Genomic DNA, 27,844 nt, shown 5'->3' on the forward strand with positions numbered 1-27,844 from the left:
GTTAATATTAACGGTGGAGTGAGAGTTTTCAAGATGTTGAGATCAAATTATGATAAAAGAAGAGTATATGGTAATGATATTGGTTATGGAGATGGTGGTGGTTCACTACGAAAATGACAGTGACGTATAAAAGAGAAATAGGTAGCAGTTATTTCAAATATGGATGGAGACTCTGTTGTCGGCGAAAAATGGATGGAGAGAGAACACAAAATTAAAAAAGAGGAATGGAAAAAGAATTTGCAAAGGTTGGAAGTGTAATTTGCATAGCCTTCCCGACAAGATACTATTGTTGAAGGTTAGTTTCTTTATTCCTTTATGTTTCATGGTTAGTTTATGCATATTCTAAAGTTTAAATCTAAATAGTTTATTTTGTGATTCTTGTGGGAGTAACCTTGAAGCTTACTTGAAGAAGAAGCTATTCAAGAAAAAGAAAATTAGGATTAGATATTAGATTTAGGAAGTTGCCTAAATACTATGTAAGTTCTCCTAAAGAATTAGGAAATTATCTAATCCTTCTCTTATAAAAGAGAGATACCAAAGTGTGGTATTCCTCGTGAATTATAACAGTTGAGATTAAGAGCTTTAGTTTTGAGTTATTTTCTAAAGCTAATAAAGAAAATTATTCTTTATTGATCTTGACTTCTTAATCTTTGTGTGTTCTAATAATATTGGCAAAACAAAAATTGGTATCGGAGCGATTTTTGAGTTCTAAACACAAGAAAGACGATGAGCGATCCTGCGGTGATGCCGAACAAACCAGGAGGGGGAGGCGATCGTCATCGATACAATGTCCGATGTTAAATTCAATCAACTACACTGTATGGGCCATAAGGATGAAAAGTACGCTTAAGGTCCATAAGGTCTGGGACACGATAAAGAACAACTCAACTGATATAGAGAAAAATGATATGGCCTCCTCCTCGTTGTTCCAATCTATACCCGAAGCTCTTTCTACAAGTTGGTGAACTAAACACGGCGAAGAAAGTATGGGACTACATTAAAACAAAGAATGTTGGAGCAAAGAGAGTCAAAGAGGCCCGACTACAAACGTTAATAGCCCAATTTGATTGTATTATTATGAAAGACTCTGAAACAATCAACAATTTTGGAGAAAGACTCTGTGTCATCTCATCAAAATCGGCAGCTTTAGGAGTCAATATCGAAGAATCAATTCTAGTTAAGAAGTTCTTAAAGAGTCTACGTTGCAAGAAGTACATTCAAAATCGTGGCATCCTTAGAACATGTCCTAGACCCGAATGCTACAAGTTTCGAAGACATCTTGGGACGTTTGAAAGTGTATAAAGAACGAATAATTGACGAAGAAGAAACAGAACAGGAAGGTCAAGGCAAACTTATGTATGCAAACTTGGAGGTTCAAACGAATCAGTACAACCAAGATTATAACAATGATTATATTAGTTCCAACGGAGGAAGAGACACTTCAAAGGTAACATGTTATCAGTGTGATAAGTTAGGTCACTTTGCCTCTAATTGTCATGATCGACTACTTAAGTTACAAGAAGCTCAAGAGAATAATGACACACAAAATGCAAACGATCTTATGATGCATGAGGTGGTTTTCTTAAGCGAAAAGAATTGCAAAACAAGTGATTATGAAACAAACAATGATGAGGAGAACATTTGGTATCTTGATAACGGGGTAAGTAATCACATGACCGGTGACCAAATGTATTTTTTGATGATTCACAACTCAATCAAAGAAAAAGTAAGGTTTGGTGACGACCTATGCATAGACATCAAAGAAAAAGGGTCAATATCATTCATTGACATGAACGGAGAATCTCGAGTTATGAGCGACATGTACTTTATTCCAAACTTGCGGAGTAACATCATCAGCGGAAAGTCGGCTTTTTTATATCCAACCAAAGTATCAGTGTTCAATTTATACCTAACAGTTTTCTCTGTGCTAATATATGCCTAACGTTTTAAATAATTCAAAATTCATACATTAACTTCTCTAATCTTGCAAAATCATACATTAATGCTGACATGGATGTCACGTCCTTAATAATGTTGGTGACGTAGATGTCACGTCTTTGATGATATCATTGCCACATCTTCTTCTTGTTAAAAAAAATAATATTTATCTCTCTTCTTCTTCCAATATAAGGATGAAAGGAGAGCATCTAACAATGCACACCAGTGAAGGGAAGTTGATCGTCAAAGCGCATCATTCTCAAAACCGACTGTCTAAAGTTTGTATGGACTAAGGGACACTACTTGTTCGCATCTCGCAGTGATAAGTGAGTCAAACAAATGGCACACAAGGTTAAGACATATAAACCTTGACACAATGAAATCAATGATTCAAAACAAAATTGTTCAAGGAATCCAGAGTGTTAACATTGAAAAAGAGATTTGTGGCTCGTGTTTGCTTGGAAAACAAGCAAGATATATATTTACTCAAGGTACAGCATATCGAGCCACCAAGATTCTTGAACTTGTTCATAGAGACCTTTTTGGCCCCATAAAACCAAGCACCATGGCAGGAAATAGGTGTGTATTTGTTCTTATTGACGATTTTTCTAGGTACATGTTGACAGTTCTTTTAAAGGAGAAGAGTGAAGATCTCAAAAAATTCAAGAAACTTAAAAGCTTAGCGGAATAAGAAACCGGTGCAAGCATACAAATTTTTAGGACGGATAGAGGAGGAGAATTTACATCGCAGGAACTCAAAATGTTTTGTGATAATACGGGTGTAAAGAGACATCTCACCGCCCCTTATACACCTCAACAGAACGCTATTGTTGAAAGAAGGAATATAATTTTAATGGAGATGGCACAAGCATCCTGAAGCATATGCATGTACCAAACTATCTTTGGGAAGAGGCGATACGATATTTGACATATCTTTTGAATCTAATAGCCACAAGAGGCTCTCAAGGATAGAACTCCGTATGAAGTACTCTGAGAAAAGAAACCAAACATCAGTTATCTTCAGATCTTTGGGTGTAGCGGATATGCAAAGACAGAAAAGCTACATTTGAGGAAGCTTGATGATAGATCACATATGCGTGTACACTTAGGAACATAGTCGGGGTCGAAAGCTTACCGGATGCTCGATCCACCAACCCAAAAGGTCGTGGTAAGTAGAGACGTTTTTTTTGACAAAACAAAAGGTTGAATGACACTAACTCAAAAAAATACAAGAGGAAGAGTTTTAATTTCATATTTGGAGAGTTTGGAAATCGTGGTATTCAAAGTACTAGAAAAAGTGTCGAAGTGGAACAGATCGATGAAGAATATTCTGAAAATATTGAAGATACAAGCTTAGATGCCGATAAAGAACAAGATGATAATATTCCGGTAGTGACACAGAGAATGATAAGTCGATAAAGAACAAGAGGAAAATATTCCGGTAGTGACACATGGAGGTGAAACAGAGAATTATAAGTCTCAAGAACAATCGGTTGTTCAGTTAAGAAGAACAGAGAGACAAGTCTCTATGCCTAAGTATCTTAAAAATTATGTGTTGCTAGCCGAAGAGGAAGGAGAAAGACTGTTGTTATGTTTGAATAATGAGTGTAGAGATTTTTATGAAGTAAAGGAATCAAAAGAATGGATGCTTGCTTGGGAGGATGAATTTTGGTCCATCGAAAAAAATGAAACATGGGATCTTGTTGATCTTCCGGTTGGTGGAAAACTTAAGAGAAACTCGACGGAAGCATCTACAAGTACAAGGCCCGACTCGTCGCAAAAGGATATGTGCAACGTTATGGAATCAATTTTGATGAAACTTTTGCTCTGGTGGCTCGACTTCAAACAATAAGGATACTTATCAATATTGTTGCTTCAAAAAATTGGGAAATTCATCATCTCGACGTCAAAACAGCTTTCTTACATGGAGAGTTGAAGGAAGTAGTATATGTCATGCAACCGGATGGATTTCAATAGAAGGAAAACAAAGGAAAGGTCTACAAGCTTAAGAAAGCTTTATATGGTCTAAGACAAGCTCCCAGAGCATGGAACAATAAGCTGAATCAAATTCTTCTCGAGTTGCAACTATGAAAAATGTTCCAAAGAACCATCCGTTTATCGAAAGGAGGTAAGTAAGAACTTTCTCATTGTGTCAGTATATGTTGACGATTTATTTGTTACGGGAACAAATGTTGCAATCATAGAAGAGTTTAAGGGAGAGATGAGCTCGAAGTTTGATATGAGTGACTTGGAAAGATTGACATACTATCGAAGGATCAAATTTTGTCAACATGAGGGAGGAATAATATTGAATCAAACACGGTATGCTTTGAATATTCTAGAAGAAGCTGGAATGCTAAGTGTAACTTGATGCACACACCAATGGAGTCGGCGCTACAACTATCAAAGGCCGAAGAAGAAAAGGGGATTGATGCTACATGGTATAGAAAGAATGTGGGCTCTCTTCGGTACCTACTTCACACAAGACCAGAATTATCTTCTTGTGTGGGAGTTTTGACTCGTTATATGCATGAACCAAAGAAATCCCATGGAGTGGCAATGAGATAGTCTAAGGTATTTGCGAGGAACCACTACTCTCGGTTTGACGATCACCCGATCGAAATCTAATGTTCCAAAGCTTATACGATATAGCGGTAGCAGTCGTAACGTTGACCCTGACGATGAGAGAAGCACAGCTGGTCATATCTTCAACCTCGGTGGATGCCCGGTATCGTGGTGTTAAAAAAAAAGATATCATGGCGATGTCTTCTTGCGAGGCTGAGTTTATGGCTGGGATTGAAGCGGCGAGAGAGGCTATTTGGCTCCAGAATTTGCTTAGTGAAGTTACGGGATTAACATATGTAAACTCTCATTCGTATCGATATTAAATCCGCCATTGCTCTTACCAAAAACCATGTTGTTCATGGCCGAAGTAAACATATACATAGAAGATATCATTTCATAAAGAGTGTGTTGAGAGTAGTCAAGTGGAAGTTGAACATATCCCTGGGAATGAGCAGAAGGCAGGCATTTTAACAAAGACTCTTGGAAGAATGAAGTTCAAGGGGAGAATGTTGGAGTAAGTTTGAAGCTTACTTGAAGAAGAAGGTATTCAAGAAAAAAGGAAATTAGGATTAAACATTATATTTAGGAAATTGCCTAAATACATATATCTAAGTTCTGCTAAAGAGATTAGAAAATTGTCTAATCCTTCTCTTATAAAAGAGAGATACCAAAGTGTGGTATTCCTCATGATTTTAAGCGTTAAGGTTGAGAACTTTAGTTTTGAGTTATTTTCTAAAGCTAAAAAAGAGAATTATTCTTAATAAATCTTGAATGCTTAATCTTTGTGTGTTCTATAATATTGGCAAAACAAAAATTCTTTAGTCGTTTTGAATTTGATTTCTAAATATAATTGTATTTGCTTATATACTTGCGGTCTACATTAAAAGTAAAACATTTACTCGTTACAAGATGCAACTTTTGAATGAGGACAGTTGGCTTTTCTAATTGGACAAAAACAAAGCGTTATGAAAAATATTTTTGTCCAAATAACCTCAAGTAGTTATGATGTAAGAGGTTAGTGTAACTGTACCAAATTACGAGAAAGTAAGTTAAAATTATGTGTAATTCAAATATTTATAATATTTATTTACATTTTAGCAGTTTGATGACTCTGCACAAACACAAAATAAAATTAAATAACCAAAACTATTCAGTAATATTTGTTTTAGTAAAATTATTGAAATATTTTATTATCTATTGGTATATACTTAAAAGACAAATCGTTAAAAACGTAAATCATTATAAAAGTTGAATCTAATAGAGTTGAAACAGTTTGCAGTCCAAATACGATATTTGAATAACTTGAACATACTTGAAACCAAAGCATAAAAATATAAGTATAAAGTTTAAATTGGCATAGAAGCACATGGGAGGGGTGATTTGTTTCTGACACCGGCTTGGTACTCCAATAAATGCAGTACATTTTAAGGTTGGGAATTGGGATGAAAACTTGAACAATTGCAATATTTATTTTGGTCAAACAGTTTTAGGTATAATTTTAGTATTATAGGAATACAATCAATAATATATTAATATGAATGTAGTAGTTTGAACGAAATGAAAGCAATAATATAAATGATGAAAAAAGAATAATGTTGCCGGATTAAGACGCGGTTCCACCATTACACTCGTTGCTTTAAGTCGTCTTTAGAGAGTAGAGAGGCCACCGTTTTCTTTCTATTAAATTATTCAAAAAATTTCAAAACAATTAATATATATATATATTTGGTAGATTTTTTGACAAAAATATCTCTACTATTTACTAATAACATACAAGTCTTTACAAATTCTATCTCAACCAAATATTCTATTCCTAAAAACTTACAAATTGTTAATTTACGATTTCTTCTATTTAGTTTTTAGTCCCTACAAAATTTATCTAAAAAAATCTTATTCTAGATTTATATCCTTAACTAAATCTTAGATTTATTAAATTATATTAAATTATTGTTAATTTCCTCAAATCTCTCTATCTACATTAATAATTTGATTTTTCTTTTATTTTTATTTGTTTTTATATTTGATTTATTTTTATTTTATATATAAAATACATATAGTTAAAAACTTATTAGTTTTGTTTTTTGCATATTATGTAATTTGAAATTTTATTCATACAGAAAAGTACCAAATACTTTATATACGCAACTAAATCATTGGTGACAATGATATCTTTTTTTGGATGAGTATATTTGGCTAAACGACAACTATTTATGGCCCAGAAAATGTATTCAGAAATAGAAATCGCTTTCGCGAATGATAGCAACAACAGAATTTGCCACTTACTATCCACTAAAATATATTAGGGTTTTATAATGTTCGCACAGTAATTTTGTGACCTTATGTTACCATAAATTGCATGGATAGATTCAACGTCTTGTCAAAAGATTGTTTAAGTCATTAGTGGCTATATGTGACAGAATTTGCTACTAATTATCCACTAATATTAAGGTCATATTCTAAGTTTAAATAGTTGTCACAGTATTTATCTTACCTTCCATTGCCATAAAACAGAAATATGCCATGTTTTAAGTCTTTCTCAAAAATAAAATCCATGTTGAGTTTTAATGATATTGTTGTGATTTTAGTGATAAGAAACAAATCAGAATGATAGTCGTCTAATTAAAAATTGAACTGTTTTATGGAAAATGTTTTAGTGAGTATGTTTTCATATTAGGAGTATAGATTGGGATTTACAATGTGAATGTGAGAAGACAATAAATCAAAAATCATGTTCTATTTGACTATCCTCCATCAATTCAAAATATAGACTTTTTGTATATTTTTCCTGCGCTAAGCATGTACATGATCCTTCGATCTATATGAATCTTAACATTTTTTTATGAAGACATTATTGTGTATGGATTTACTCTTGGAAATCCCGAATATCTCATGTATTATTTGTTCATACTGGTTGTAATGCTATAATTCATTTTACTATTATTTTAAGTTCATCAACCTCGGTGCGTATTTTTTTTCTTTTATAAGAAAACCTTTTTTATTTCTGATCCATATATATGTTTTATTGATTTTGTACTATTTATTTTTTTCTTTTGTCTGGCAATTTTTTTTTTTTTTTTTTTGGCAACGTTATCTGGCAATAATTAAAGTATTACTATTGAGAAGAAAACAAAATAGCTAAAAATTTAAGATAAAAGTATTTAACATGTCCCCACAAAAGAAGCTATTCCCCGGGTCTTTACGTTGTCTCTTTCCACTGACCTTCCTCTTCTCTTCTTAAACTCTAAAGACATAATATCTCCACCAGCTTCTCAATAAACATCACAAGCTTCACAACTCCAAAAACCTAATTATTCAAACTTAAAACAAAGAAGATGAAATGCATGGTGAAGAAGCTACTATGTTGTGGAGCCAAGAGCTTCTCCCAAAGAGCTAGATTACCGGACGAAGGACGAGTCCGAGTTTATGTCGGAAACGATAGAGATACACAATGCAAGTTAGAGATGGATGCTGATTTCTTGACACATCCTTTGTTCGAGGATCTCCTCCGGTTATCCGAAGAAGAGTTTGGTCACTCATACGACGGTGCTTTAAGGATCGCCTGCGAGATACAAGTTTTTCTAAACTTGATCCATTACCTTAAGTCCACGAGTCATGCTCCTCATTATTATATTGATGCATCTCATTATCTTTATTGATAATACAATGGTGATGGTGGGAATAGAAGATAGCGTCCTTCTCACCTATGAGTACTTGAGATTTCATATTATTCTTTGAAGATGATCTCAAAGATTATCTCTTCTTATTCTTTATTCTTCAACAAAGTATGGAAGATGTTCCATATTTATTGTTTACTTCTGATTTGGGAGTGAAAGCAAATGTAATTCATCTCGATCTTTATTGTTTTTCCTTCTTTTTTTGGAAAATTGATAATACAATTTTAATGTTATTGGGTTTACTTTTGTGGGTCAAAGTTATATGATGAACATTTGTTTTTCCATTAAAGGACTTTCTTCATTAATGAATTTATTCCACAGTTTACTGCTTTTTTAAAATAAAGTGTAAAAGAAAACGAAAACTTTACTTCATTTTTTCGTTAATTATTTTGTTTAAGAGTATGTGTGGTTAGACGAAACAAATATTATATTCAATCACCAATCTATTTCGGTCGCAGTTTGAAATATATTTAGTAATATTTCTTTTGTTGCTTATGGTGAAGTTTATGTAAGGGATTTTGCTTTGACTTGGAAAGAAAGCTACAGAGAACTTTTTTCGAAACTTAAAAACAAAAAAAGAGATAACAAGATGGAATTACAGCTAATACAAGACTTTAGTAACAAGATGAGTCATGAGGCTCCCACATGCCTAGGGCTATCAAGATAATTGTGCAATGTCCTAAACCAATCATCAATTTCATATTTATCCAACTGGCACATTTAATACAAACTAATTCTTAAATGAATATCATTTGTACTATTTTTATCAAGAAGAATGTCAGCATATTTCACACATATTAGAAATAATTCAAATAAATATATATGTCCTTGCTAAATAGGGAAATTTTCTAAAATAGCACATTTAAATTAAAAATATTTATAAATAGTTTAATTAAAATATATTTTTATAAGAAGTTATGTGAAAAGGATAAAACTTTTTTCTTAATTATTAAAAGTAAAAAACATCGAAATTAGAATTATTAAACAATGAATTACGATAAACGGAACAAACCTTAAAAGATATTTATTGAGATTTTTCCTTATTAATTCGATTCTAGTAAAGTGTTATTGTTACTAACTATGATGGTAAAATTATTGGAAGTTAAAAATTTAACCGTTCTGTCATAGATTTGTTTTGTTGTAGAAAGAACTATTCATTACGAATTGGTATGTGTGATCATGATATCATATAAACAAGAACATAAAACATAAAATATATACAAAAATTAGGCAATAATATGTAACTAAAAATATCATATATAACCGAAACGGTTATTTTTTCGATGGACCGTTGAGTCAATCAAGACAATGTTGAGAAACCATCCTACCACGTACAGAACCGTCAACATTCTCGCACATCGCTTTGGATTGACCTTTCTCGAGTCCAGTATGCTTTAGGTTAATATCAATAAGTTCAACATTCTTGCACGGAAAGCTCTTGCTACATTGTAGATTCACTGCCATTATGTTCTTCGACGTTCCATATATGTTTTTTAACTTAATGTCTTGGATCTGAACGTGAGACTCACCTTGAACAAGGAAACACAAGTCGTCTTTTGTTTTATATTACATTGTGATTGAAGAAAAAAATAACCAAGCTTGTTCATGCATATAATGTTAACCTTTTTTCATGTTCACAAGGTGGGTGAGGGCAATACTTCTGATCAATGTTGATCGGTTTTCCAACGTCAATCATCTGAATATTCTCGTATATGAAGTTAGTAACTACGATTATTGAAGCCGAAGATTCCCAAGTCTTGATTCGAATACCATCGCTTGTGCCGTTAAAAACTGTGTCTCTTACCGTTAAGTGCTTAACGTCTTTCTCGTCTTTGTTCTTTCCTAAGCTTCCAACACTGATCCCATGTACAGAACCACACTTGACGTTAGAGATATCAAGGTTAGTGGTCCCAGAGAGAATGACAATACAATCATCTCTAGTACCGATGTTTGTGTTTGAGATGTGAATGTTGCTACAAGAACCCATTTTGATACTGTCAGTATTTGGGCTATCACCGGAGCTGTTATAGTGACGCCGGTAATGTTGAAGTGATGGACAGAGAAGAAGTTAAAGTATCCCATTTTGCTGTTGAGTGATGTTATGTCTTTGATTCTTGAGTTGTTCACGAATGCAAATCCCATAGTCTGTAAACATTTCAAATTTTATCATACCACTAGAAATAAAGAGTAGATACTTCAATTCATTTGTGTATAATAAATATATATGGTTCAAAAATAAATGATCAAATTATACTTGTTACCATTGTATAATATATTTTCAATGTAAACAATATATAATCATATTTTCTCAAAGAAGAAATATATTATAAAAAGAAAAGCGTAAGAAGAAATGGTACCATAGCTAATTTAGGAAAATTGGTGTTTTTGTGGCAGTCATTGAGTGGCCAAAAGTATTTTCCTTGGCCTTCAATTGTACCGGAACCGAAGATAGAGAGATTGTTGATGTATCAGAAGTTGATCCATGTGTCCTGCTTAATGTCCCTAGGGTTTGCACGAGCCAATAAAGTTTCATCGATGACGAATTCAATAGGATTTTTGCATGACCCACAAACTCTACACCACCGAGGTAGAATGTTCGTTTCGGTACGTAGATTTTACTACTTCCACTTATCCTTGTGCATGCACGTTTCTATACACTTGTGAATGCCTAATTTTCTATATGTTAAGAATAAGATAGGTTAATTATTAAACAAAAAAATCCATAGAAGTTGATAAAAGATTTAGTTAAATTTAATTGGTTAATATAATACCAATCCATATATTGTTATGTGGAAAGTCAAGAAGATTTATATAAACTATCATATCAAAATGTTTTTTCAACATATATTATTAGATTATTTAAATATATTTCGATATTGAGTTGAGCTTAATTCAATGTATTTGGAAGTTGGGAATCAACAAAACTAAATAAATAACTATTAACATTGATTAGGAAAGATATTGTGTACATACATTGGCATTATCAGTTTTTCCGTCTGGTCTAGAACCATGGAGTCAGACGTTGAAAACCTTTAGTCTGATAGTCAGACGACTTGCAACAGCAATGAACAAGAAAAAAACACACAAAGCTTTAAACGTAGAAGCGATGGAGACCATCTTATTCTTTTGTTTGGGTATATGGAGATATAACAAAAAAGTGTAGTTTAATAATAATTGTTCTAAGAGTGTAAGACATAATGAGAAGTGTTTGCACATTTTATCTATTTATATAGAGTTAACATGTCTCAACAGACTGTTAAAAGTATTTAATTATTATTATCAATTAACTATTAAATATGGGCTGCTTTTTTATTATGATGGTGATTGGTTAATATATTGTTATGATGATTTTTTGAGTGTATATTGTTTACTTTTTAATCTCTTCATTAAAACAGAATCTTAATTTTGGTGAATGTGCTAATAAGATAATCTATAATTTGTTTCTTCTTTTAATGGGTTTTAATTTAAATTGGATAAACCCAAAATGTTTTCCCAATGATTTCTTTGTGAAATTTATTTTTATTTTGATGGATATTAAACCTTAGTATTTACATCGTTCTGTAAACTTGTATTTCTTCAAAATTTTCATAAGATATAACGATTAAATTGCTAAACCCATTTGAAAGCCTAAAATTGCATATCTCCATTACTCTGGTTGATGTTTTTTATTCATAAATCACAACATGGTAGTAAAACAAATAAATAATTACTCACTAAATTAAATAATTAATGAAAATTGTCAATTTCTTAATATCATAAAAAACAAATTGCGGTCTCTAAACGAAAAGTCCAAGAAAATACAAAGGTGATCATTAAAATTTCAAACTGTTTCTATGTGAACAATCAAAATGTTTCTTAATTATATTCTTCTCCTTCATCTTTTTCGGCAATCTCGATGTCTCTCTGATCCGTCAGTCAAGGTTCTCCTTGGCGATTTAGTAAGTAGGTGATGGAAGTCGTTCCCTTCCGGTGTAAAATTCTCCTTGCGATGTACGACGGCATTTTGTAAATTTTGCGCTGCCTAAACACATGATATACATTATTGTGTCATGTTATTTGCGAATATTTTGGGTAATGGAGGAGGCTCAAACTTTGATTTTTAATTCACAAAAACTTATGACATCAATAAATAATTTAAATATATATACATGTCCTTCTAAATAGGGAAATTTTCTAATAGCACATTTAAATTAAAAACACTTATAAATAGTTTTTAATTAAACATATTTTTATAAGTAGGTATGAGAAAAAAAGATAATACTTTTTCAATTGTTTATTAGAATTATATAAACCTTTAAATTAAAATTATTTAATAAAAGTTACAATAAACTGAACAAACCTTAAAAAATATTTATTGAGATTTTCCTTATTAATTCGACTTCTAGTAAAGTGTAATTGTTACTAAGTATGATGGTAAAATTATTGGAAGTTGAAAACACTAGATTTTAACCATTTTAAGCCCTTGTTTTTCATGCATTTGGCTTAGTTTCATGTCTCTTTTCATACATTCTTAGTCCATTTTCCTTCCTTTTCACATTTTGTATTGCATTGCATAGCATACTTACATTTGGAGTGATTTACAGGTGAATCATGTACTTTTGGATTTAACTTGGGAGTTTCTAGCACAAGGAGTGGACTACCTCGAGTTTGTGCGATCCAAGGAAGGACATGGAGTATACTCGGGATATCTACTCGGCTGGAGATCGAGCGGAGCACACAAGGGAGAAGGAAGGATTATACTCGGCCAATCTACTCGGCTGGAGCTCGAGTGGTGCACATGAGGAAGAAGGGAAGCTGCTCGATTGAAGCTACTCGGCCTGAAGCCGAGTGATGTGACCAAAGGAGGCTACTCGACTTTTCTACTCGGCCAAGACCCGAGTGGTGCAGCGCCGACTTTCCCATTTTGTCTTTTTCCCAATTAGGGCATCCTAGTATTGCCTATTAATAGACCTCTTATGTTTTTGTCCAAAATATCTTTGCTTTGTCTACTGGATATTAGGGTTCTTAGATTTCTTTTGCATTTTCTGGTTGTTGTGCTGAGAATCTGAATTTCATTTCTTCTGCATACTTGTTTATCTTATTGAAATCTATCATTTGCTAAGTTTATAATGATTTCTGGGTTTTATGATTTTTCTAAATTTTGTTCTATGATGTTTTTCATTGTTCTTGAGTAGTCTTCTTCAGAGTTCTTGAGGATGGGTTAGGTTTAGGTGGATTCCTCTGTTCTTTAGCTAGCTAAGTATTTATATGCATGATTCCCTGCTATTTTCTTTCTGATCAATTGAAAATTGATTTCAGACTTTCTCCACCGACTAATAAGTGTTTGATGAAATGTATGAACCAACTAATTTCAGAGATTTGTAGACTCTACCCCAAAACATTGGATGTTTAGACTGCTTATTGATTAGCCCAAGAAATTTGTAGACTCTAGCCCAAGACATTGGATGTTTAGACTCTAGCCTGCTTTATTATGTTTCATCAATAAAAGTTGAGATTAGGAAGTGATAAAGTTATAAGGATCATTGTCATGAAAATGGATTGATCTGGTTTTGAATCTATTGTCTAGGGATAACTTGATTTAGTTTGTTAGTTAGCTAATGGATTGAGGAGTCCACTAGAACCAATTACCCTAATCTTAAGAGCTCTGTTTTGTTTATTGTGCAAAACTCGTGTCTTTAGTACTCTGCTCGTTCTGTTTAGTTCTTGTGCAAAATTGGTGTTTTTAGTATTCTACTCGACCTGTTTTAGTAGTATGCTCGGCCGAGTACTTCACTTTGTGCTTTGTTTACTTTCTTGTTCTTGTATTTGACTGTTCCTGGTCTTTAGTTTCATTTCTGCTTTTATCACTTGTGTTCTTTACCTTCTCCTTAATATAGTTTCACTTCTGAATTTGATTTGCATGTTAACCTATTGTTTAGGTTTAGTAGAAACACACCAAACCTATTCACACTTGGCTTGACTTAGTATTCTCTGATCGCATTCTGATTGTTAGCAATTCCACCCAATTGGATTGAAACCTTAAATGCTACAATGACATAAGATGCATTTATGGAATTGACACACAAAACCCTTGTATCAATTTTGCGCCGTTGCCATTAGGGTGTTTTTCTTGTTACATTTAGGATTTCTGAGTTATTAAGATCAAGTTCTATTTACTTCTTTTTGGTTACTCACTTGTTTCTTCATTTGCTTGTTTTTGTTTTGCACGTACTCATACTAGACTAGCACGTCGAGTATACAAGCCGAGCAACATCAAAACATATGCAAACTCGTTCTTAAGGTTCTGGTAATCTCATGCGGTACAGAGACGACATCGACAGGATTCAGCGTGAACTCAGAGAACAACAAGCCACTTCAAACACAGTACCAATGGCTAATGAGGCGAATGCTAATGAGTTGCCATGCAACATTGGAGCTGGAGATGCACCTAGAAACCACCATCAGAGAGATGGTATTGTCCCCCCCTCTTATTCAGAACAACAACTTTGAGATCAAGAGTGGTCTTATGATGAGAACATAACCAATGCAACCAAACCACTTGAACCACAAGAAGACGAGGAGCAGCTTGTACCGGAGGAAGCATTAATCGTTCCGGCGAGTCCTCTAACAAGATCAAAATCCAAGAAGTTCAACCAAGCTATCAATGGACTACTCAAGGAGCTAAAGAAGAATCAAGAAGACGTGGTTCAATCCTCCTTCATAGTGATCACGGCTCAAGAGGCTCGATAAAGGGTTAAGTGTTGCTTATGCACTCTTTTTCCCTTGTCAAGTTTTGTCCCAAAAGGTTTTCTTGACAAGATTTTTAATGAGGCCTAAGTAACACTTTCAAGCCTCCCTTTATCAGCCCAATTCGTGGTCCAAGGCCCACTCACAATGTCTTGCCCCATTCTCTCTTTTCTATTCAAACTTTGCATTTATTGCTTTTGTTATTTCCAAAACTCTTTGTATGAGCTTGCATGAGTGTGGACTTGTGCATGCTCTTGCATGTCTTTCTTCTCTCACCTCTTCCCTTTCTTCCTCCTCTCCTATTTAAACTCATTGTAGTTCTCATTTGCAATCATCAAACATTTTAATCAAAAAACCTTCTCTTTTACTTGTTTGATCCGAAAAGTGTGTAATATCTTTTCAACTTGTTTTCTTCTTAGTGTGTAATATCTAAGTTGGATCCAAGCTAGTAGTTTAAGAGTCTTTCATCACTCTTGGAAGTACAATTCGTTCCCCTTTCATTCCGCTGTATCCACCCGATCTTGTCTTCATCCCGGTTTATCGTCTTTCCACCGCTTTGTTCCGAATCCATCCATTATTCACCATCAAGTACATAATTTTCAATTCAAAAACAACAAAGTGAGTCCTTGGAACATACATCCACGTCCAAGAATGTATCATGTGGTATCAGAGCCATTTTGTTATCAGGTTTTGAAGTTCCAATCCTAAAATTCTGTTTTTCTTCTTTCAGATCTCTGTTCAATCTTGCGTGAATTTTATAAAGTATTTGGCTCGTTCAAAAATTAAGAAACCAATTGCATTCGAACCGGTTACGAGTCTAGTATTTTTAGAAATTAATTTCGGAATGTTTTGAGTCGTTTTGATAATTTTTCAGATCCGTTTTTATTTGCTTGTTTTTGAACTGTTTTACTAGTTAAATTTATAATTTTTCATGTACAATGGTGACAAGTGAAGAAGATGAAGCGTCATCTGCCTCTAGCTTAGAAAGGAGGATTTTGAAAACAGTCATATCAGCTATATCAACATTAATCGATGAAAAGCTTGGTGCTCTAAACTTACATCAAATCAACCCGGACGCAAATCCACGTCTAAGACAAGAAGAACCAAGGGAAGATGAAGAGGCAAGAAATTACTATAGTCACACCTCCTCTCACAGTAGCCAACGTAGGCATCGACGAGAGAGACCACCACTTAGAGATCCCTTGGGAGGCCTAAAACTCAAAATTCCCGCATTCCATGGAACCAACAATCCAAATACTTACTTGGAATAGGAGCAGAAAATTGAGTTAGTCTTTCTTTGTCAAGAATGTCTTGAGTCCAACAAGGTTAAAATTGCGGCTACTGAGTTCTACGACTATGCCTTAAGTTGGTGGGATCAACTTGTTACTAGCCGAAGACGTACCCGAAACTATCCGATCGAAACATGGAACCAGCTGAAAACCGTCATGCAAAAGAGATTTGTGTCGAGTTACTATCATCATGAACTACATCAGCGGTTGAGAAATTTGGTTCAAGGAAGCAAAACCGTTGAAGAATACTTTAAGGAAATGGAAACCCTTATGTTAAGAGCTGATCTTCAAGAAGATGGAGAAGCGGTCATGTCCCGATTCATGGGAGGTCTTAACCGAGAAATCCAAGACCATCTAGAAACTCAACACTATGTGGAGCTTGAGGAGATGCTTCACAAAGCGGTCATGTTCGAACAGCAAATCAAGAGAAAGAACGCCCGATCAAGTCACACCAAGACCAACTACAGCCCGGGAAAGCCAAGTTATCAAAAGGAAGAGAAGTTTGGTTATCGAAAGGATTACAAGCCGTTCGTCAAGCCAAAACCGGTCGATCTAGATCCAAAAGGAAAGGGTAAGGAAGTAATCACGAGGGCTAGAGATATCCGATGCTTTAAGTGTCAAGGACTTGGGCATTATGCGAGCGAGTGTTCCAACAAAAGGATCATGGTCCTTAGAGACCATGGCGAAGTAGAATCCGAAGATGAGCGTGCGGAAGAAGACTTAATGGAAGAAGATGTGGAATCCCCTGCTAGAGGAGAGTTACTTGTTTCGAGAAGATCGTTGAGTGTTCTAACTAATATGTTGCGTTTTTGGTGTCTTAGGTCCTTTAGTTTTGAATCGTTTGTCGTGTCATAGTCCGTCTTTTGTGTCTTTTCGGTTGTGTCTTGAGTCATTTGCAGGTTTTAGGTGTTTAAGCGGGATGCGGATGCTTTCGAGACTTGTCAGGCTCATTTGGACCAAAAACAACAATAGAAATGAAGGTTCAGACCCGCCAGCTCGGGATCGATCGATCCCAGGAGGGGACCGATCGATCCAGGTCGTCTGCCAGATGAAGGTTCAGACCCGCCAGGATGGGATCGATCGATCCCAGGGCCAGATCGATCGATCCAAGTCGAGAACAAATGGAGATTTAGACCCGCCAGCTCGGGATCGATCGACCCCAAGGGGGGATCGATCGATCCAACCCTCTCGACGACCAGACCGGTTTTCCTTAACCGGATTTATCTGCCTTTTTCTGTAATTGGGTATGAAAACCCGAGAGACCTAATTTTATTTCTACTTTTTCTTTTACGCTTCTTTTTCTGCAACATTTCTAAGAACCTTTTTGTAAGCACATTTGGGATTAGAGATTCATCCACTTTGACACTTTGGAGAAGATTTCTGAACCTTATCTCATTTATTTAATTTGAATTATGTTTTCTTTCATATCTCTTTGTGTTGTTCATTTTGCTATGAGTGAGTAGTCTCTTAATTGGGTGTTAGGGTTCTAAGTAGGGGATTCAATGAATTGATGGTTTGATTGTTGTTTGGAGTTCTTAATCTTTAAGTTCTTTAATTCACATGTTCTTAATGCTAGAATATGATTGATCACCCTGTTTTAGATTCTAGATTTTTCTATGCATCAAAAGTGTTCGATAGAATGCCCGAACCAATGTGATTTGAGCAATGTATTTCTAGCCAACGAGAGTTGATGCTAGAATGCATTGTGAACCTAATGAACCTAATTGTAATGCGAACTTGACTAGGAAATTACATGCGAAAGTTTAGTAATCGAGTAGTCAAATTTAGTGATTAATGTCTTGAGAGAGAATTAGTCTAAACTTGTGTTCATGTTCGAGAACGGTTCTTTATGCTGAATTCCTTGTTTATTATTTCCATTAATCATTGTTCTCTGAAATACCATATTGCCCAATGTCTTTAAATCTTGGAAGTTAAATCGTTTAATTTATTTGCATTTTTATTTTACAATCTGATAACTCAAACAAAAACCATCTTTCCGCTTTAGCTAAGAACGTGTCTCGGAAATCTTTAGAGTATCTTTGGTCCTTGTGGATCGACCTCGAATATTCTACTTCGGTTAGATATTTCGGGTAATTACTCGAGCAATCACTAACTAAGGCCGAAGAACAAGGGCAAAGGGAAAACTTGTTTCATACACGTTGCTTGGTCAAAGATAAGGTATGTAGTTTAATTATTGATGGTGGAAGTTGTACTAACGTTGCGAGTAGGAACATAGTCGAGAAACTTGGTTTAGAAGTGCTTAAACACCCGAGACAGTATTCGCTCCAATGGCTTAATGAAACGGGTGAGATGTCCGTCAAAGAACAAGTCAAGGTACCACTAACAATTGGGAAGTATCATGATGAGATCATGTGCGATATTCTACCTATGGACGCTAGTCACATCCTTCTCGGATGACCATGGCAATCGGATCGAAAAGTTCTTCATGATGGCTTCACCAACCGACAAACCTTCGAACACAATGGCCGAAAGACAGCTCTCATCCCGATGACTCCGCACGAAGTCTATCTAGACCAGCTAAGTATGAAACAACGGGCCATCAAACCAACCGAACCAATCGATACAAAAGGCAAGAACAAGGTAAGTAAAAATAGTTTACTCTTTGTTTTCAAAGAAACACTTACTTGTTCAACTAATCCCGTACCGGTGCTACCGAGTAAGATCGAGTTGATTTTGCAAGAGTATAAGGACGTGTTTCCAGAAGACAATCCCATAGGTTTACCACCCATCCGTGGGATCGAGCATCAAATCGACTTCGTTCCGGGAGCCGCTCTACCGAACCGACCAGCTTATCGCACCAACCCGACCGAAACAAAAGAACTCGAGAGACAAGTGAACGAGCTTATGGACAAAGGTCATATTCGAGAAAGCATGAGTCCGTGTGCCGTTCCGGTCTTACTAGTACCAAAGAAAGATGGGAGTTGGCGCATGTGCGTGGATTGCCGAGCCATCAACAATATCACGGTTAAGTATCGCCACCCTATCCCTCGATTAGATGATATGCTTGATAAATTGCATGGTTCTAGCATCTTTTCAAAACTTGATCTTAAAAGTGGTTATTATCAAATCCAGATGAAGGAAGGTGATGAATGGAAAACGGCTTTCAAAACTAAACAAGGATTATATGAATGGTTAGTTATGCCGTTTGGGTTAACAAATGCACCTAGCACTTTCATGAGATTGATGAATCATGTCCTTAGGAAGCATATTGGAGTATTTGTTGTTGTTTATTTTGATGACATCTTGGTTTATACCAAAAACCTGGAAAATCATGTTATGCATCTTAAACTCGTTTTGGACTTGCTTCGAAAAGAAAAACTTTATGCGAACTTGAAGAAGTGCACCTTTTGCACGGATAACCTTGTTTGTCTAGGCTTTATTGTAAGTGCAGATGGAATCAAGGTTGATGAAGAAAAGGTCAAGGCGATTCAAAAATGGCCGAGTCCTAAGAATGTGAGCGAAGTGAGGAGCTTTAACGGTCTAGCGGGATTTTACCAACGATTTGTCAAAGATTTCAGTACCATTGTCGCCCCGCTTACGGAAGTTATCAAGAAGGACATTGGATTCAAATGGGAAGATGCACAAGAAAACGCCTTCCAAGCCTTGAAAGAGAAGCTCACTAATTCTCCCGTTCTAATTCTTCCTAATTTTATGAAAACTTTTGAGATTGTGTGTGACGCCTCCGGATTAGGTATTAGAGCTGTTTTGATGCAGGATTACAAGCCCATTGCTTACTTTAGTGAGAAGTTAGGAGGAGCGACTCACAATTATACGACCTACGATAAGGAGCTTTACGCATTGGTCTGCGCACTACAAACGTGGCAACACTATCTATGGCCGAAAAAGTTCGTCATTCATACCGACCACGAGTCTCTCAAGCACTTAAAGCTCAACAAACGTCATGCTCGGTGGATCGAATTCATAGAAACCTTTCCATACGTGATTAAGTACAAAAAAGGTAAAGATAATGTTGTAGCCGACGCATTATCTCGGAGGTATGTTTTGCTTACTTCTTTGGATGCAAGATTGTTGGGTTTTGAGCAAATAAAAGACTTGTATGCTAATGATTCTGATTTTAGCAAAATATTTCAATCTTGTGAGAAGTTTGCCTTTGGAAAATATTATCGATATGATGGGTATTTGTTCTTTGAAAATAGACTTTGTGTGCCTCACTCTTCTTTGCGAGAATTGTTTCTAAGGGAAGCTCATGGAGGTGGCTTAATGAGACACTTTGGAATTGCTAAGACGTACAAGGTAATGCAAGAACACTTCCATTGGCCGCACATGAAAAGAGATGTCGAGCGGCTATGTGAACGATGTGCGACTTGTAAGCAAGCTAAGGCTAAGGTTCAACCCCAAGGTTTGTATACCCCTCTACCTATTCCTTTGCATCCTTGAAATGATATTTCTATGGACTTTGTGGTAGGATTGCCTAGGACTAGGAATGGTAAGGATTCCATCTTTGTGGTTGTTGATCGCTTTTCTAAAATGGCGCATTTTATTCCATGTCATAAAACCGATGATGCATCTCATGTTGCTAGCTTGTTCTTTAGAGAAGTTGTTCGTTTGCATGGCATTCCTAAGACCATAGTTTTTGATCGTGATACTAAGTTCCTTAGTTATTTTTGGAAAACTTTGTGGTCGAAGTTAGGAACTAAGTTGCTTTTCTCTACTACATGTCATCCGCAAACCGATGGTCAAACTGAAGTTGTAAAATGAACCTTGTCTACTTTATTGCGTGTGCTCATTAAAAAGAACCTTAAGACTTGGGAAGATTGCTTGCCGCATGTTAAATTTGCTTATAATCATTCGATGCATTCCGCGACTAAGTTTTCTCCTTTTGAAATCGTTTATGGGTTCAAACCCACATCTCCTTTGGATCTAATGCCTTTACCTTTGAGTGAAAGATCAAGTCTTGATGGTAAGAAGAAAGCCGATTTAGTACAACAGGTTCACAAGGAGGCTAGGGAAAATCTTAAGGCTCGAACGAAGCAATACGAGAAGTATGCGAACAAAGGTCGAAAAGAAGTCATCTTCAACGAAGGCGATCAAGTGTGGGTTCATCTTAGGAAGGAACGTTTTCCGGAAGAGCGATCATCCAAGCTAATGCCAAGAATCGATGGACCATTCAAAGTGCTCAAACGGATCAACAACAACGCCTACAAACTCGATCTCCAAGGTATGTATAATGTGAATGGTAGTTTCAACGTTTCTGATCTTCAACCTTTTTTTGCAGATAATTTGGATTTGAGGTCAAATCCTTTTCAAGTGGGAGAGGATGATGAGAACATGACCTATGCAACCAAACCACTTGAACCACAAGAAGACGAGGAGCAGCTTGTACCGGAGGAAGCATTAATCGTTCCGGCGGGTCCTCTAACAAGATCAAAATCCAAGAAGTTCAACCAAGCTATCAATGGACTACTCAAGGAGCTAAAGAAAAATCAAGAAGACGTGGCTCAATCCTCCTTCATAGTGATCACGGCTCAAGAGGCTCGGTAAAGGGTTAAGTGTTGCTTATGCACTCTTTTTCCCTTGTCAAGTTTTGTCCCAATGGATTTTCTTGACAAGGTTTTTAATGAGGCCTAAGTAACACTTACAAGCCTCCATTTATCAGCCCACTCACAATGCCTTGGCTCATTCTCTCTTTTTTATTCAAACTTTGCATTTATTGCTTTTGTTATTTCCAAAACTCTTTGCATGAGCTTGCATGAGTGTGGACTTGTGCATGCTCTTGCATGTCTTTCTTCTCTCACCTCTTCCCCTTCTTCCTCCTCTCCTATATAAACTCATTATAGTTCTCATTTGCAATCATCAAACATTTTAATCAAAAAACCTTCTCTTTTACTTGTTTGATCCGAAAAGTGTGTAATATCTTTTCAACTTGTTTTCTTCTTAGTGTGTAATATCTAAGTTGGATCCAAGCTAGTAGTCTAAGAGTCTTTCATCACTCTTGGAATTACAATTTGTTCCCCTTTCATTCCGCTGCATCCACCCGATCTTGTCTTCATCCCGGTTTATCGTCTTTCCACCGCTTTGTTCCGAATCCATCCATTATTCACCATCAAGTACATCATTTTGAATTCAAAACCAACAAAGTGAGTACTTGGAGCATACATCCACGTCCAGGAATGTATCATCTTATCTCCATGATTCAAGGCAATAAGTTTCATGGAATACCAATGGAGGACCCATTGGATCATCTTGATAACTTTGATAGACTCTGTAGTCTAACCAAGATTAATGGAGTTAGTGAGGACATCTTCAAGCTCAGGTTATTCCCTTTCTCTTTTGGAGATAAAGCTCATCTTTGGGAAAAGACTTTGCCTGTTGAATCTATAGATACTTGGGATGATTGCAAGAAGGCTTTCCTAGCTAAGTTCTCCTCTAACTTAAGAACAGCTAGATTGCGGAACAAAATTTCAGGATTCACACAGAAGAATTCACAATCATTCTCTGAAACATGGGAACGCTTCAAGGGCTACACTACTCAATGCCCTCACCATGGTTTGAAGAAAACCTCACTTCTTAGTACTCTCTACAGAGAAGCGTTGCCCAAGATAAGAATGCTATTGGATACAGCTTCTAATGGCAACTTTCTCAACAAGGATGTAGCTGAAGGTTGGGAACTTGTTAAAAACCTAGCTCAATCTGATGGGAACTACAATGAAGACTATGATCGATTTAACAGAGGAAGCAGCGATTCTGAGGACAAGCACAAGAAGGAGATCAAAGCTCTTAATGATAAGATTGACAAGTTGGTGCTTGCTCAACAGAGAAATGTTCACTACATTACAGAAGAAGAGCTTACCCAAATCCAAGATGGGGAGAATCTGACTATTGAGGAGGTGAGCTACCTACAGAATCAAGGTGGCTACAATAGAGGTTTCAACAATTACAAACCCCCTCATCCTAATCTCTCCTACAAAAGCAACAATGTGGCCAACCCACAAGATCAAGTATACCCTCAACAGAACCAACAAACTCAAGCTAAGCCCTTTGTACCGTACAATCAAGGTTACAACCAAAAGCAGAACTTTGGACCTCCAGGTTTCACCTAGCAACCACAAACTACTTCTGCACAAGTCTCAGAGATGAAAACTCTACTTCAACAACTTGTGCAATGACAAGTCTCATGCTCCATGACCATGGATAAGAAGCTGGTTGAGCTCACCACTAGGATTGATTCCTCTTATAATGACTTGAACATCAAGATCGATGCACTTAACACTAGAGTCAAGAGCATGGAGGGACACATTGCTTCTACTTCAGCTCCTAAGCACCCCGGAGTATGCCCATGCTATCTCCACAGTTCATACTTCTGAAACTGAGGACTGCGAGATTCAAGAGGGGGAGGTTTTGAGATCAAGATCAAGACAGGAAATTGAACTCGACTTCTTTGCTCGGCTTGTTGAACGAGCACATGACCCGAGTAACCCAATCCCTATTCCACCTTCCTATTTGCCTGAACTGCCATTTCCAGGAAGAATTGCACAGATTAAAGAAGGGATCTTCAAGAAACAGAAGATGATGTTCATCAAGTGCATCAAAGAGTTAGAAAAGAAGATACCCTTGGTTGATACTCCCAAGGAAGTGATTATAGAAAGACTCTAAGAAGTTTAGGAAATAGTTGAATTGAGCTTTGAGTGTAGTGCTATCATACAAAGGAAGGTGATACCAAAGAAGCTAGGTGATCCAGGTTCCTTCACTCTACCTTGTTCTCTAGGACACTTAGTGTTCAACAAGAGTCTTTGTGATTTGGGAGCTTCAATTAGTTTGATGCCTTTGTTTGTTGCAAAGAGATTGGGGTTCGATAAGTTCAAGCCTATATGCATTCACTTTATTCTAGCTGATAGATCAGTGAGAGTGCCTCATGGGATGCTAGAAGACTTACCGAAAAAGATTGGATTAGTAGAGATTCCAACCGACTTTGTGGTTCTAGAGATGAATGAGGAACCGAAAGACCCTCTCATTCTTGGGAGACCATTTCTAGCAAGTGCAGGCGCTCTAATCGATGTGCAAATGGGGAAGATAGATTTGAACCTTGGTAAGAATCACTATATAAGCTTTGAAATTTCAAAGAAAATGAAGAAGCCCACCATAGAAGGACAGCTTTTCTTCATTGAAAAAGGAAATTTAGATGATGAGTTGTTGAGTGGGTTGGAAAACTCCATTCCAAACTCCATTCCAACTCACCACCTAAGAGAGCCTAAGCAACCCAAGAAGCCTTCTATGATGAAAAGAGGACCTAGCTCAGGGGTAGGGATTGAGGGAAACCCATTGGATGTTGATTCTATTGCTAGAGAACTTAAGGAGCTCAGGAAGGAGTATGAAGTTCAAGAGGAACCCATAGAAAAGTTGGACCTCAAGATGAAAGAATTAAACTATACTATCTTAGAGCTTAAACAAATGATTAAGGGTTATCCAAGTCCTGAAGTTGAGGAATGGTTTGAGGAACCTGATTTGGGAGAAGGAGACTACGCTACTGATGAGATGAGGCTTACTTTGAGGAAAGATCCAATGGATATTTTTCTCTCCAGCTATCTAGAGAAAATGCAGAGTATGATTCAGACTTTGAGGATTCAGCAAGTGAAGATGAGGACTTCTCAGTTCCTCTCTTCAATCTCTTCTCTACCTAAACATTGTGAGAGTCAAGCTTAGTGACATTGGGAGGAAGTCCCATGTCTATCCCTGTATATATTGCTTTCTTGTTCTTTTTAATGTTTTTGATTAAGTGTTTCAGAAAAAATGAACTTTGGGAATTTTCAGGCCACACTCGACTGAACCACTCGGCTACAGGTCGAGTGTGGGCTTCAATTGATCAAAGCCCATAAGTGAACCATACTCGGCCCAGGCCACTCGGTCCATAGTTGAGTATGGGCCTCACTTTTCAAGACCCAGACCACTCGGCCAGAAGCCGAGTAAGAAGAAGCCCAACACTGTACTCGACACGCACGCCGAGTATGTCGGCCGGGTACACACGTGCGAAGTCAACACAATTCAAATTCAAATTTGAATTTGAATCTACTCGACCCCACACATCAAATCCTGCTCCCCAAATGCCATCAAAGATTCTTCTGCAAACAGTGAAAGCTTGTCTCGTTGACCAAATGAAGGGTGGAGATCTAGAGTGTTTGAAGGGCTAGGATCAAATCTTCTTGCCTATAAACCCACTTAAACAAGCTAAGTCACTCACTCTTTCTCTTTACTCAATTAATTTCGCACTTTGCTACTTCTCTCTAGATATCTCAAGATTTTACTCTCACTTCTCTCTAGAATTCCCAGAAATTGAACCATAATTTCTTACTTTCTTTCCATACAAAGCATTTCAAAACCTCTCTTAAAGCTTTTGATCAGTTGAAAATTTCAAATTCTCTTCTACTTTGACCTACTTTCGGTTCTTTTGGGTGATTATCTGCAGTAACTCACCACAAGACCATGGATTCTGAAGAAGCAAGAAGAAGCAAGAAGAAGAGCCTCTACTCGTGCTGTAGATAGAGGGTTGCCATGATCAACAAGAAATGTCCGGTTTGGAATCAGGAAGCTGTGAGTCCTGGTTTTACTCGGTTGACAGGCCGAGTACAGTGGCTGAGTATGACTCCAGAATCTTCTGTGGGTCGTTCTGCTGCTGCCAGGGAGGAAGTTGCAAGGGGAAAGAGGGTTTGGGAGGCTGAGCCAGCTACAATAGAGGAGTAGCCTATGTTAGAGAGGGAAGCATCTGAGGAAGATGTAGAGATTGCTGAGGAGGTCTTGCCAGTTCTTGTAAGAAGGAGAATGAACAATCCAAGGAAGAAGAAAGAGCCCACCATTGAAGAGCACTACCAGTACCTAATGGAGCTGAGTTTTGAAGGGACAAGATATCTCCATAGGCCAACCATACAAGCATTGGGGATCTGTAGGGATGTTGAATATCTCATGGAGATGACCAAGCTAGAGACATTCTTTTCCTACAAGTGCGAGGGATACAAGGAGGAGAGCTGCCAGTTCCTAGCCACCTTGAAGCTCCACTTCCATGCCGATGAGAGACAGAGAAAGAACTACATAAAGGGGTGGAGTATATCACATTCATGGTGTATGGAAATCACTAATCCCTTGCTATTGGGCAGCTAGATGTTGTATTCAAGTTCCCTACCAAGTATGGAATCCGCCAGAACTTTAACAAGGAAGAGCTCCATGATTTGTGGTTAACAATAGCCGGTCTGCTTCTCTACAAGTCAGCTAGGGCTAAGAGTTCAGCAATAAGGAGTCCTGTGCTTAGGTATCTCCACCTTTGTATTGCAAATGCCTTCTTCCCAAAGAAGACAACCGGCCATGTTATTGAGGGAGAGCTGAAGATGCTTGATCTTACCTTATGCTTCATTTTGGGTTACACAAAGAAGAAAATAGAGATGGAAGGGGATAGGTCTGATACATCTCTTTCGGTGGTGTTGATAGATCATTTGATAAGCTTCTGGGAATATGCAACCGGCATTCTTCAATCCGGTTATGGAGGCAGCTTGTGTGCTAGAGGAGTGATCACACATATTCTTATAGCTGCTGGAGTCTCTCTTCATACTCTCAATGTCACAGCCAATTACATTGATATGGAGCATTTGAGGAAAAAAGGCTTCCTGGATAGGTCAGCTCCAGCTGATCAATTTCAGTTCAAGTTTAAGCACCCCAAGCTAGGTCTCTCTAGGCTAGCACTTCCATGCAAGGAGTACACCACAGTTAGAACTGGAAACAAAATTGACTTTGATCCTCCTCCATCAATCTTAGTCAATGTCCATGTGCCTTTCCACGACGAGCCAAGCATAAGGAGTGAGTCACAAGAAGAAGAAGCGGAGTTCAACCAAGCGGAAGCTGAACAGGAAGAACATACTCGACCGAGTATATTTCAGCAGGCCGAGTATGGCCAGGCCGAGTACGACCTGTCCGAATTCAGTCGAGCCGAGCAGTTTGATGAGAAGGAGGATTCGTGTGAAGCTGCAGCAGAATAGTATTTCTTCGAAGATTATGCTGAGTCCGATCAAAAAAGGGATCCCGGCCAAGTACACAAAAAACTGGGAATGCTCAAGGGTCTAGGGAAGTTTCACAGAAGGTTGATTAGTGGGTTGAAAAAGAAGGTGAGAAAAATGAAGAGGGCAATGAACGGTATGGCTATTCAAATTCAGGAGCTGCAAAGAAGGCAGAGATCACCACCACCTCCAGCTGAGTTCAGGAGAAGCAACTCGATGAGTGTTGTTGATACCGGATCCCGCAAACTGGATCTCTGAAGTATTTCGAAGGCCCATCAGTTTTCAAGTCCAAGAAGGACCACGTTGCACAAAGGAGATGGTCAAATCTTGACATTAATTTGTAGTTTAATTCATGTATTAATTACTATGGTCAAAGGAATAAACTTGTCATTCAAGTTTATGAATTGATTGTGGAAGTTATTTTGTGAATTAATTCTATAATTAATAGCCAAATAATGGCACATTGGAAGAAGGAAAGAGACCATAAAAGAGAGGTGAAGACTCCAAGAAAAGGGGGCTAGAGATTCTAGATTTTCACCACAAATCTTAATATTAAACATTGTTATTTTCTGATAAATACACAAAAGATTACTTCTTCCCTTTTTATGTAAGATCTTTATACAAGAAATACTAT

General features: G+C 36.8%; 1 protein-coding gene and 3 pseudogenes across 5 annotated transcripts; 3 read left to right on the forward strand and 1 right to left on the reverse strand.

Moving 5' to 3' along the window:
• Window positions 1-726: 726 nt before the first annotated feature.
• AT1G43030 lies at window positions 727-5,096 on the forward strand (annotated as a pseudogene; the record flags this gene model as incomplete). Its single annotated transcript has 1 exon — window positions 727-5,096.
• Window positions 5,097-7,673: 2,577 nt separating this feature from the next.
• On the forward strand, window positions 7,674-8,412 carry AT1G43040 (SAUR-like auxin-responsive protein family; the record flags this gene model as incomplete). Of its 2 annotated transcripts, none has more annotated exons than NM_001333207.1 (1): window positions 7,674-8,412. In NM_001333207.1, the coding sequence occupies one exon, from the start codon at window positions 7,836-7,838 to the stop codon at window positions 8,157-8,159; it is 324 nt and encodes a 107-aa protein (NP_001322346.1). The 2 variants fall into 2 exon arrangements, with proteins under 2 accessions (NP_001322346.1, NP_175002.1); NM_103462.1 differs by having other exon boundaries at window positions 7,845-8,159.
• Window positions 8,413-9,473: 1,061 nt separating this feature from the next.
• AT1G43050 lies at window positions 9,474-11,294 on the reverse strand (annotated as a pseudogene). The gene has a single exon.
• A 1,551-nt stretch (window positions 11,295-12,845) lies between these two features.
• Window positions 12,846-27,468, forward strand: AT1G43060 (annotated as a pseudogene; the record flags this gene model as incomplete). Its single annotated transcript has 1 exon — window positions 12,846-27,468.
• Between the last annotated feature and the right edge of the window lie 376 nt (window positions 27,469-27,844).

The sequence above is a fragment of the Arabidopsis thaliana genome (assembly GCF_000001735.4).
Source record: "Arabidopsis thaliana chromosome 1 sequence".
In the NCBI taxonomy this organism is placed as follows: domain Eukaryota; kingdom Viridiplantae; phylum Streptophyta; class Magnoliopsida; order Brassicales; family Brassicaceae; genus Arabidopsis; species Arabidopsis thaliana.